The sequence below is a fragment of the Platalea leucorodia genome, assembly GCF_965183815.1.
Source record: "Platalea leucorodia genome assembly, chromosome: 22".
Taxonomy (NCBI): Eukaryota; Metazoa; Chordata; class Aves; order Pelecaniformes; family Threskiornithidae; genus Platalea; species Platalea leucorodia.
In genome coordinates, this window is record NC_138844.1 from 1,365,623 (window position 1) to 1,378,454 (window position 12,832).

Genomic DNA, 12,832 nt, shown 5'->3' on the forward strand with positions numbered 1-12,832 from the left:
CTGAAAGGCCACAATAAGGTCTCCTCGCAACCTTCTCTTCTCCAGGCTGAGCAACCCCAGCTCTTTCAGCCTTTCTTCACAGGAAAGGTGTTCCATCCCTCTGATCATTTTTGTGGCCCTCCTCTGGACCCTCTCCAACAGCTCCATGCCTTTCCTGTGCTGAGGACTCCAGACCTGGATGCAAGTACTCCAGGTGGGTTCTCACCAGAGAAGACTAGAGGGGCAGAATCACCTCCCTCAACCTGCTGGCCACACTTCTTTGGATGCAGCCCGGGAAACAGCTTTCTGGGCTGCAAGAACACATTGCTGGCTCGTGTCCAGCTTTTCATCCACCAGTACCCTCAAGTCCTTCTCTGCAAGGCTGCTCTCAATCCCTCTGTCCCCCAACCTGTATTGATACCAGGGGTTGCCCCGGCCCAGGTGCAGAACCTTGCACTTGTCCGTGTTGAACCTCATGAGGTTCACATGGGCCCACTTCTCGAGCTTGTCCAGGTCCCTCTGGATGGCATCCTGTCCCTCAGGCGTGTCAGCTGCACCACTCAGCTTGGTGTTGTGCGCAAACTTGCTGAGGGTGCACTCGATCCCGCTTTCTATGTCATTGATGAAGATATCAAGCAGTACTGGTCCCAATACAGACCCCTGAGGGATACCACTCATCACTCGTCTCCATCTGGACATTGGGCCATTGACCATTACCCTCCGGATGCAACCATCCAACCAATTCCTCATCCACCAAACAGTCCACCCATCAAAGCCACCTCTCTTCAATTTAGACAGAAGGATGTTGTGGGCGACAGTGTCAAAGGCCTGATGCCAGAATGCAGGGCCTGATCGCCCCTGGCTTAGGAGGAACTGAGTATGTCTTCTTTAGCTCCAAGAGACAGTGACTGGAAGGGACTCCTTGTCCTGTGTCCCGCCCTCTCCTTCCTTTGGGAATGATGAAATGTCCACTTGTGCCCCCACCTTACTTCCCCCCACCCAAGACAATGCTTTTCTTCCTTGTCAACTAGAGACAATGACACCAAAGAAGGATTACGTGGAGGCAGAGGCTGAAATGCGGAAAAGTTTAATGACTCTGAAGAAGGAGATGAGATCACTTCTAGAGGAGGGGATGAGAGCAGGGAGAGCACTAGCAGCTGTTGAAAGTCTGTGCCCATTGCCCACAGGAGATATCCCACAGGGCATCCATCTGCCTGCACCATGGAGGAAGAGGGGTCAGCAGATCCCCCACATTGGCTCTGGGGGGGTCTTACAGCCCAGAAGAAAAGCAGACAAGAAAGAGACGGGAGAGAGTGGAAGGCAAGGAAATTAGACTTTGGCCATGTTTTCAGAGAGCCCCAGCTGCACCTCCTCTGGAAGGGCAGCACTGCATGCTCAGCCTCTCCAAAATCGATGGCCAGGAGCTCTGTCCTCAGTCCAGAATCTAGGCCTGCATTCCTGGGCGTCCTCATCCAGGCTGTCACCAGTGGCTTTAGCAGGGGGGGCATCTGCTGCCACAGTAGCGGCTGGTGATGCAGGAGAGGTCACAGCAGCCAGAGGTGATGGGCACTCCCTGAGAGCTGAGGATGCTGCCAACGGCAGCAGAGGTGGAGGATCCCACAATGGTGTTCTGTGGGAAGGAGCTGAGGATGGGTCCGGGCAGGGTCACCACCACGGGGGAGGGCTCGATGACGACGGTGGAGTTCTGGCACTGCCTGACACAGGGCTCATTGCAGCTGTTGGCCAGCGGGGTCGGGCCGCAGGGCCGGCAGGGCAGGCACTGGTCGTAGCAGGACATGTCTGGAGGGTGGAGGTGCACCTGGGAGAGAGGGCAGAGAGGAATCAGAGCACAGGCACATGTGAGGAGCAGTCTGCCACGAGCTCATCACCCCACTGCAAGTGTGTCAAAGGCACCTGCTGAGCCAGGAGGTAGAAACTAAGCAGTGAGGCAGAAGGGTTTCTGGGCCTCATCCAGGCATGGTGCTGCAAAGTGTCACCTGGCCCAATGAGGCTGCTGCCCACTTCTTCAATTAAGAGCCTTCTCAGGCAAGTCCCAAACACTCCCTGAGTCAAACCTTCACCTGTCTTCAGCCCCTCATGAGAAGCAGCACCATGACCTAGCACAGGATGGAGAACCTCACATCTGCATGAACAGAAAAGGACATAAGGAAAGGGCTTCAGACTCACCTGGTTCCCAAGGAGAAAGAGGCAAGAGAAGTGGATGAGAGAGTGGGGAGCTGGGCTGGCTTTTATGGTGGCCCGGACCTGCCCCAGGCCCACACGTAGCTTCTACGGAAGTGGCAATTTTCTAAGGTGCTCGTGACAAACGGAACGCATCCCAGCTAATGACATAGGCAGGGTGGTTGTTTTCCAGGATGCTCCCTTTTCATTTCCTGGCTAATGCCATACTCGTTGCCTCACAGAGGCTTCTTCTGAGTGCTGGGCTTGAGAGGCCCCAGGTTTTCTGGGGCAGGAATGTCTCAGTGTCAGCAGAAGACGCAGCTCAAGTCCTGGATGGGTCCAATGCAAGGCAGTGATGTTGGCCTGGGGCAAACTGCTGGGGTTGCCTGGGGTCACATTGACAGGAAGGGGCCCAGCTGCTCCCAGCCCTACAATCCTCGGATGGTCACCCAAGGGCTTTCCATGCGTGAGGACATGCTGTGTCTTTCTCTTTCCATCCCTCCCTCCCAACACAATGAGGATGATTCACTGTGGAGGCTGCCTGCTGCCCTCCCAAGTCCTGAGGGAGCGTTTGAAGGGTCCATTTTGGCCCCCAGCCTCAAATACAGCAGGGGCAGAGGAAGCAGCAGTCCACCTCATGGCTTCCATGGAGCACAGTGGGACCAGCTGGTTCAGAGGTTTGGAGCCAGACAATATCTGGAAGGATACAGTTATTAATTTGTATCGGGCATTACTCGCTACGTGAAAATTATTGAAACTTGAACAGACAGGCAGAAAGAAGATGTCATTTTGTGGCCTGAACACAGTAAGAAAAACTCCATGAAACATCAAATGGCAAAACTGTTTTTAAATTCTCTGTGGGGAACATTTGGACAGAGGTACAACCTACTCAACATCAACATTGTAAGACAACCAGATGAGTTGTATAGTTACCTCTTTTCTCCAGCTTGTGCTTTTATCGATGAGGATGCAGCCACCGTCTCATGGAACCACGCCGAAGGGTACATGACCCTGGCGTACAATACTAACATTTCCATAGGTTTCTTCACCACAACATATTCAGACCTAGAGCTTTACAATCTCTCAGGTGCCCTGCAAGACCATTACCTTTATCTTGACAGAGGCTCCGTGATATCTGTGAGTCATCCAGGGGACGGGGAACCCCCTCCTCAGTGAGTTGATGGGCACGTGTCTGTCAGAGGAGCATATCGTGGCATTTGTGTCATCAGGCCCTAAATCCTATAGCGTCTTGCAGTCTAGAGAGAAGTGCAATTTAGAGGTTAAAGGCATCATTCTAAATGCATCAAACAGAGAAAAGGTCAATTTTGAGGCACTGAGGGATCTCGTGTTGGATTACAGTGTAAATCTAGACAGTGACAACCCTAAAAAGACCATGATAAAACATTGTTGTATCGCCAGGAACAAGCAGATATGGACAATAGAAACCAAGGCCCCTTTGAAAGATGCAGGAAGTAATCTATGACAAAAGACTACTGACTAAAAATTTAAAAGCCTCCTTTATGGCTTTTGATCATGGGCATGCACTAGAAACACCCCTTTTCTGCTATCCCAGAAGGGCAGAGCAACTGTGGGAAAAGTTATTTTGTAAAAAGTCTTGTGGAGAATCACCAAATGGTAGAGGTTGGAAGGGACCACTAGAAGTGACTTCTCCAACCACCCTTCTGAAGCAGAGTCACCTAGAGCAGGTTACCGAGAACTATGTTCTGATGGCTCTTGAATATCTCCAAGGAGGGAGACTCCACAGCCTCTCTGGGCAACCTGTCCCAGTGCTCAGTCACACTCACAGTAAAAAAAAGTGTTTCATGATGTTTCAGACACAGCCTCGTGTGTTTCAGCCTGTGCCCATTGCCTGTGGTCCTGTTGTTGGGCGCCACTGAGGAGAGTCTTCTTTGCACCTTCCCAGGGCCTCCAACGTGCCCACAGTTCCTCTCTGGAGGACAGCAGTTGTCAGGATTCCTGTTCCTGACATGCTGCAGGGCCAAGGGAGTATTTCTGAGCAGAGGCGCAGCAAGGCAAGGACTGACGACCATCGGCTGTGGAGTAACTCGGGATGTCTTCCTCAGCTTCAAAGAGGCAGTGCCTCTTTCAGAGGCCTCGCTGCAGTGTGTCCCACCCTCCAATGCCTCTAGGAGTGATGAAGGGTCCCCCTGTGTCCCCCCTCCTAATTTCCCCCCAAAGCAATGGCTTTCTCCCTTGGCAGTCAGTATGAAAGACACTCCACGGGACAAAGACGGGGTTGCAGCAATTCTTTAATGAGTGTAAAGAGGGAAATGAGGTCACTGCAAGTGGAGGCCACCAGTGCGGGGAGGAGCAGGAGAAGCCAAGAATCTGTTGCCCTTTTCCTGTGGCAGGGTTCCCACAGGGCATCTGTCGACGTGCCCGGCAAAGGGAGACAGGCAAGGAGGTCATTCAAGGCTGGTTTCTGGGGTCCTCGCAGCACGCTTTGAGGGGAGCACAAGACAACAAAGAGAAGAGAGAAGACGGGTGAGTGGAAGAGAGGAAAGGTAGACCTTGGCCATGTTTTCTGAGAGCCCAGGCTGGTCCCTTCCAGTCTGCCCTTGCAGGGCAAGCCAGAGACGGTCAGCTGCTCTTAAAACAGCGGCACAAAGTTTGATCGTCTGTCCAGCATCATGTTTTGAGTTCCTGGGGGTCCTTATCCGAGGCCGTTGTAAGCACTTTTAGCAAGGGGGGCATCTGCTGCCACAGTAGCGGCTGGTGATGCAGGAGAGGTCACAGCAGCCAGAGGTGATGGGCACTCCCTGAGAGCTGAGGATGCTGCCAGCGGCAGCGGAGGTGGAGGATCCCACAACGGTGTTCTGCGGGAAGGAGCTGAGGATGGGTCCGGGCAGGGTCACCACCACGGGGGAGGGCTGGATGATGACGGTGGAGTTCTGGCACTGCCTGACACAGGGCTCATTGCAGCTGTTGGCCAGCGGGGTCGGGCCGCAGGGCCGGCAGGGCAGGCACTGGTCGCAGCAGGACATGTCTTGGTATCCGAGGTGCACCTGGGGGAGAGGCAGGGAGGAAGCAAAACATGGGGATGTGTGAGGAGCATCCTTTCAACACACCATGAGGGAGCCAAAGAACAAGCAGGCCCACGAGGTGAAGGCTGTGCAGAGATGGATGAGGGCTTCTTGGCCTCATCCTGCCAGGGCCCAAAACCAGCCACCTCAGGTGGCTCACACTCAACAGGTGTTATGTGGCTACTGCCTAGCTCCTGAGTCCAGAAGCCACCTCAGTACTGTCCCAGCATCCCTCCATGTCTAACCTTCCCCCCACTTCCCTCTCCCATGACAAGCATCCTCAAGAGCTGGCATAGGACAAAACTGGTGTCAGCTGAGAGGTCCATTAAGGTGAGGCCTCCTTTTAAGGGAAGTGGAGAAGGAGAAGGGTCTTCAGACTCACCTGACTCCCAAGGAGAAGGAGGCAAGAGAAGTGGATGAGAGAGCGAGGAGCTGGCCTGCCTTTTATGGTGGGCCTTCACTGCCCCAGGCTGCCAGAGGCATCCCTTGCAGCCGCGATTATTTTCTGACAAGTTCATCTTGAATGCAAAGCATCCCAGCTAATGCGATGGGCTGTGTTCTGGCTTCCTGAATGGCTGTCTTTTCATTTCCTGCTTTATGCCAGGCACATTCCCCAGGGAAGGCACCTTTTGCGTGGCAGGATGAGAGGCCCAAGCATTTCCGGAGCAAAACACAGCAGTGTGGGCAGAGGACTCAGCTCACCTGCTGGAGGAGTCCAGCAAAGGCAAATGATGTCAGCCTGGGTCACTCCTTTGGGGCTCTTGGTGGCCCTGTTGCCGAGAAGTGGCTCAGCTCAGGACACAACTCTCCCCAGATCTAGGTGGTTCAAAAAGGATGGGGTTTCCTTTATGGACAGGGACAAAGGCCGAGAAATCCTGCCAACCTCATTCAGGCTATGCCCAAGTGGATCTGCTTCCAGCGTCAGTGCTGTCTGGTGTGAGACACAGCCCTGCCTCATGTCCGAGTCAATGTCAGATGTACCTTTGCAGCCCATCAGCCTGGTGCTGTGCCAGGCAGAGGCTGAGACCTTGGACCAAACAGGTACTGAACTAAACGAACATGGCATAGGGAAAAGCCTGAAGTGCTCTACAGATACTTGTCCTCAGTTTTTACTGGTATGGCTTCTCCTCAGGCCCATCATCTGAGCCTGCCAGTAGACTCTCTGGGAATGACGCAGCACCCACAGTAGAAGAAAGAATTAAGGAGCTCTTACTACCAATTGGACATAGATACGTCCATGGGACCAGCTGGGATATATCCAAGGGTGTTCAAGGAGCTGGCTGGTCAGTCTCCACTCAGTCCCTGAAAAGAAGCTCTCAGAAGCCTTTTCTAAAGTCATGGAAGACAATAAAAACCACTGGGAGCAGCTCACGTGTCTACTGAGGGCAAATCATGCCTGACCGACTTCATTGCTTTCTATAAGGAGGTGAGTGGTACTGCGGAGGGTGTGTGGCGTGCCTTGAGTTTTAGCACGACTTTTGACTCTCTTTCCTATAGTACCCTACTCACCAAACAGGTGGGATAGGGCTGGATAGGTGGACAAGAAGGAGGCTGGAAAATTAGCTGGCCTGCTGAGCTCAGGGAGTTGTGACCACTGGCACAAAGCCCAGCCGCAGCCAATAACCACAGTGGGAACCCTCAGGCGTCAATACTGGCACCAATACTGTTTAATATTTTCATTAACGACCTGACTAGTGGGGAGGAGTGCACTCTCAACAAGTTTGCGGAGGATCCCTAATTGTAGGGAGTCATCAATACAATATAGGGCAGGGCTGCTAGTCAGAGGGATCTGAGCAGATTGGAGAATTGGGCTGACCAGAACCACAAAAAGTTCAACACAAGCAAGCACAAACCACCCCATACACTAGTACAGGCCGGGGGCTGGCTGCCTAGGAAGCAGCTCAGCACAAAAAGATGTGAGGTCCTGCTGGGCACCCAGCTGAACATGAGACAGCAGTGTCCTCTTGCAGCAAAGAAGGTACACTGCATCCTGAGCTGTATTACTCAGAGTGTAGCCAGCAAGTCCAGAGAAGTGATCTTGCTCCTCTGTCTGGGACTTGTGAGCCTGTATCTGGAGCAGCGCACCCGGTTTGGGGCTCCGCAGTCCCGGAAAGATATTGATCAACAGGCGTGAGTCGTGTGGAGGCCACCAAGATGGTCAGGTAGCCAGAGTCATGACGTGCAAGGAGAGGATGAGAGCTGGGCCTGCTCATCTTGGAGAAGAGAAGAGTAAGGGAAGGCGTACTTGCTGCCTACTACCGCTTCACTGGAGGACACAGAGAAGATTGAGCTAGACTCTCGAGATAAACTATGATTACAGTAGGACCAATGAATGCAATGCAATGAGTGGAGGGAATTGCATACTCACCCTCATAGGCTCATCCACCAAAAAAAAAAAAGCATACATGCACCCCCTCATGGGTGCACACACATGCATACCTACACACACACAGAGGTGTGCACGCTCACAGGCATGCACACACATGGTCCCGCACACGGGCACAACCACACCTATGCGTTTACATGCACCTGAAGAGCAGCCTTTGTGTGTGCACCCACAGAGGTCTGTGTACACGTTTCCAAAGAAGTCCATGTGCAGACACATGCACAGCCACACCGTCATACCAATGTGTATGCACAGATACTCAAACACACATGCTTACACGTGCATGCACCTGCACGCATATGTTTGTGTAGATACATGTGTACACTTCTGTACACAAATGATAATACATAAAAGCAGCCATCCACACACCCTATGCCCACACACTTACATATAAGCAGATCAACGTCACGGACATCCATACTCACCTGCATGAAACACATGCACACTCATGAACAGGTGTGCCCAAACACACACACACACACACACATACACACTATTTGCACACAGTCATGCCTGCATGTGCATTACCCCAGGCACACACGTGTACATGTGAATGAACACATGAGTACAGCCAGATGAGCATGTATGTGACATGCACACACACCACTGAGAACCAGGGCATCAGACGCCAGCTCTCAGGCTCTTGAGATGATTCTAGCAAGTCCTTCAGACCCTACAGTTAAGGCAACGGATAAGGAACTGGCCAGCCCCGTCAGCTTTAGTGAGCTCAAGGGTTTGACAGTGGTTCAGCCAGCTGTTTTCCCACTGACAGAGGAAACCACAGCAGAGTCCAAGCTGTCATGACCTTTGCAGACACTGAACATGTCCAAGTCCCAAGTCTGCATGTGAAGGATAATTTAAAACTATAGAATAGGCTATAGGCCTCCCAAATGCCCATTTTACAGGCCAAAAAAAAATCAGAAAAATCTTACAGCCTTAGAAGCTTCCACCTGTCTTAGTGATCTCCTCAAGGGTCTGGGACCAGCCACCACCCTTGCAAAGGGATCAGCAGTGACAAAATCACGTGGTAGCACAGGGTTGTGTGCCTGGGACAGACCAGATTCCCCTTGGGCTACAGACGCTGAGTCTGGGACATCAGAAGTGATTTGTAGTAGTGAGGCTTTCTCTGGACTCCCTTTAGAGTAAATACCCGCTCTTCAAAAGGCAGAGAAATGCAGAAGCAACATTAATTTAGAGAGCAGTTGAAAAAATGGTTTGTCTACCCTGTGAATGTTCATGTATTCCTTTTTTATGTTGTTTTCCTGGCTTTATTTGATGTGCTGGTCTTTTTTCCTCTGTGTTTTGCATGCAGGTGCAGGTTGTTTAATCGCCTGTAGCACGTGGAAGCTGCCTGCAGCCTCCTCTGTTACCACTAGATGGCTGAGTTAATGCTACAGCCAAAGTTCTTACATACAAAGTTTCTGCACATAATATCATAAGGGTAAAGACAGTGTGTTGTGTTTATGTGGCAAGGTTTTCGGCGGGGGGGGGGGGTGGGGGGTGGTGTCTGCAGGAATGGCTTCTGTGAGAAGACACCAGAAGGTGCCCACATGTCAGACAGAGCCACTTCCAGCTCCAAGATGGACCCACTACTGGCCAAAGCTGAGCCAAGCAGTGAAGCTGGTGGCACCGCTGGGAAAACATATTTAAGAAAGGGTAAAAAATGCTGCACAGCAATTGTGAGAGAGGAGTGAGAAAACGTGAGAGAAACACCAAGATCAGTGAAGGAGGAGGGGGAGGAAGGTGCTCCAGGTGCCAGAGCAGAGATTCCCTACAGCCTGTGGTGAAGACTATGGTGATGCAGATTGTCTCCCTGCAGCCCATGGCAGACCATGGTGGACTAGCTATCCACACTGCAGCCCATGGAGGACCCCAAGATGGAGCAGGTGGACGTGTCCTGAAGGAAGCTGCACTCCATGGAGATGAGCCCACACTGGAGCAGTTTTTCTGGCAGGACCTGTGGCCCATGAGGGACTCCCGCTGGAGCAGGCTCTTCCTGAAGGCCTGTACCCCATGGGTACAGTCTTGAAGAAATGCAGCTTGTGGGAAGGACCCATGTTGGAGAAGTTCATGAAGGACTGTATACTGTGGGTGGGATCCAATGCTACAGCAGGGGAAGAGCATGAAAAGGAAGGAGCAGCAGAGACAAAGCATTATGAATGTGTTATGAGTCTCTGTGTCCTTATCTTCACCCAGGAGCTTTTCACCGTATTTTCTCCCCTTATCTTGTTGATGCAGGAAGAGTGATAGAGAGACATGGTGGATACCTGGCAGCCAGCCAAGATCAACCCACCACAGGCAGTTTAAGCAAACATTAGTGAGTGGTGAGAGCACGTGTAGCATAGCAGTGGTTCTGAGATAGGCTTCATTAGCCACAATTCCCTCTTGGTGGAGGACAGTGGTGTGGGGATTTCTGTTCTTTCACTTGTACATTTTTGTCAAGCCATCTGGATTTTCATGGAGGAAATAGGATATGAGACTGTAGTGGCTGCCAAGAGGCATTTCAACCAATCAGAAGGGATGGGATTTCCATGTAAAAAACCATCCTCTGCCCACAGAATGGCAGCCAATCCCTGACCACAGATTCTCTGGGGAGACCAATGAAGCAGTCAAGAGCTCTGCACCCATCTGCAGCTCTCTTGGGAAGTGCACCTACTACCCCCATCCTTGCTGATCTTCATGTTCCCCTGCATGCTCTGTATCAGAGCAATTTGATCTCCATCAGAAATACACCCTTTCACTGCCCCAATTTCTGTGCTGGCAGCCCTCAGCTCCCATTAGCCCCTTAGCTCCAATTTCCAGCCTCGACACATTCAGCAGCTACTCCTTGTAATAGCATGTCTCTCCTACTCCTGCCCATGGCTGTTGGCCATGGCCCCTAGACTGGATGGTGGAGAGGAGAGGAAGGTGGAGTAGCAGTTATGGGCCATGTCAAGGGCTGTTCCCTGTGTTATGACTCCTGCTGTTCTGCAAAGCAAATCACATTCCAGAGCTCCACACCCGCCCCACCCCCACCCCAGTTCAGCTGCAGCCATAGTAAGAGGAATGTCCTACCTCAAGACCTCATGGGGGTCCTGACCCTTCAGCGCCTCTTGCCTTTCTGGGCATTTGTGGACAGGCACAGCACTGATGCTCACTCGCAGCAGAGCAGCCAGGGATGTCTTCCTCAGCTCCAAGGGATGGTGCCCAAAAGAGGAGCCTCTGCAGGGTGTGAAAACCTCCCATGCCTCTGTGAATGGAGAAGGGTCGCCTTGTGCCCTCACTCCCTTCCACTCTAGAGCAACACCTTTCTCCTTTGGCACTGAGGAATGTCCAGAGAGGGAAGGAGCACACGGAGGCCAGGCTTGAATGCAGCAGAACTTTAATGAGCCAAAAGGGGGAAACAAAGTCACTCCAAGTGGAGGTCAGCAGTGCATGGAGCCCTGGGGGCAGGAGAGAGTCTGCAGTCCTTGGCTGTGGAGACGTTCCTGGATGACGTTTGTCTGCCTGTCCCAAAAAGGGGGAAAGGAGACAGATGGTCCCCACCAGGCTGGCCTTGGGGGGACATTGGGGCCCAGGTGAACCAAGGCAAACAAGGAAAAGGGAAAGAAAGGCAAAACCATTCAGCTATCCTGAAAACAACATCCAAAAATCGATGGCCCTCTGCCCAGCACCATGCTCTGAGTTCCTCAAGGTGCCTCCCTGGGACTTTCTCAGCATCTCTGTCAGGGGAGGCACCTTCTGCCACTATAGCGGCTGCTGATGCAGGAGAGGTCACAGCAGCCAGAGGTGATGGGCACTCCCTGAGAGCTGAGGATGCTGCCAACAGCAGCGGAGGTGGAGGATCCCACAACGGTGTTCTGTGGGAAGGAGCTGAGGATGGGGCCAGGCAGGGTCACCACCACAGTGGAGGGCTCAATGACGACGGTGGAGTTCTGGCACTGCCTGACACAGGGCTCATTGCAGCTGTTGGCCAGCGGGGGTCGGGCCGCAGGGCCGGCAGGGCAGGCACTGGTTGTAGCAGGACATGTCCCTGGGTTGCAGGTGCACCTGGGAGAGAGAGCATGGAGGAAGCATAGCACAAGGGTGGCTGAGGAGCAGCCTGGTTACACCATCACAAAGGAACCAAGGCCACTACAGAATGGGGAGCTGGGAGCTGTGCCACGAGCCAGAGTCTTCATTGCCTCAGCCAGCCAGGGCCCTAAAAACAGAAGCCTGACCCAAGGAACTTCTCTCCTGGTGCGTAAGCCAAAAGCCACCACATCCATGTCCCAACCTCTCTCTAAGCTGACCTTCTCCCTGCTTCCCTCTGTCATGACAAGGCACTCCAAGCCCCAGCACAGGACAGAGCCAACATCAAACTGAGATGTCCGTCTCACTTTGGAAGAGGAGGATGAAGGTGTTTCAGACTCACCTAGTTCCCAAGGAGAAGGAGGCAGGAGAAGTGGATGAGAGAGCAGAGAGTTGGGCTGGCTTTTATACCTGCCCTTCATTGCTGCAGGACCAGAGGCACCCTTTGCAGAGGTAACAATTTTCTGACAAGCTCATCTTCAATGCAGACCGTCGCAGCTAATGATATGGGCTGTGCTTTGGTTTCCAGCACTGCTGCCTTTTCATTTCCAGATTTGGGCCATGCCCATTCCCCAATGAAGGCTTCCTCTGAGCACTGGGAGGAAAGGCTCCAGGATTTCTAGGGCAGGAATGCAGCAGTGCTGGCAGAAGACTCAGCTCAAGTGCTGGACGGGTTCAGGGCAGGCAAATGACATCGGCCTGGGTCACTCTGGTGGGGCTGCTTCAAGTGTCTTTCTCCGGCAGAAGCTGCAGCAATTCTCAGCTGGACATCCAGCTTCTCCTGTGCATGTGGAAGGTCCCTGTCCTTCTCTTTCCCGTCCCAATGGTTGCTTGCTGTTGTCTTTCCAGGTGCGCGCATTGTGCTCCTAGGTTTTGACCCCATCCTGCCTGACACTGCCCTCAGGAAAAATTTCTGGTCTGTTTTGACTCGTCCGCGCTCTGTGCAGTCTGTGAGTACACGAGCAATGCCATGGACATGCCTGGGGTCTTGTCCTTCCCCATAACGCTGCAGCCCTGCCACAGTTGTCCCTGGCTGTCCTCAGCAGAGGCCACAGCTGGTTGTTTTCCTAGAACCTTGACCTTGACAGTCTAGAGAGGTGTGGACCATGCGAACATCATGAGGTTCAACAAGCCCAAATGCAAGGTCCTGAACCTGGGTCGGTGCAATCCCAAACATGGATACAGCCTGGCT

At 52.7% G+C, this 12,832-nt stretch overlaps 1 protein-coding gene across 1 annotated transcript; it reads right to left on the bottom strand.

The window, feature by feature from the left end:
* Positions 1-1,471: 1,471 nt before the first annotated feature.
* On the bottom strand, positions 1,472-12,062 carry LOC309600150 (feather keratin Cos2-3-like; the record flags this gene model as incomplete). The annotated part of the gene is made up of 2 exons (XM_082332224.1): positions 1,472-1,779; positions 11,984-12,062. The coding sequence occupies 2 exons, from the start codon at positions 12,060-12,062 to the stop codon at positions 1,472-1,474; spliced, it is 387 nt and encodes a 128-aa protein (XP_082188350.1).
* Positions 12,063-12,832: the final 770 nt, after the last annotated feature.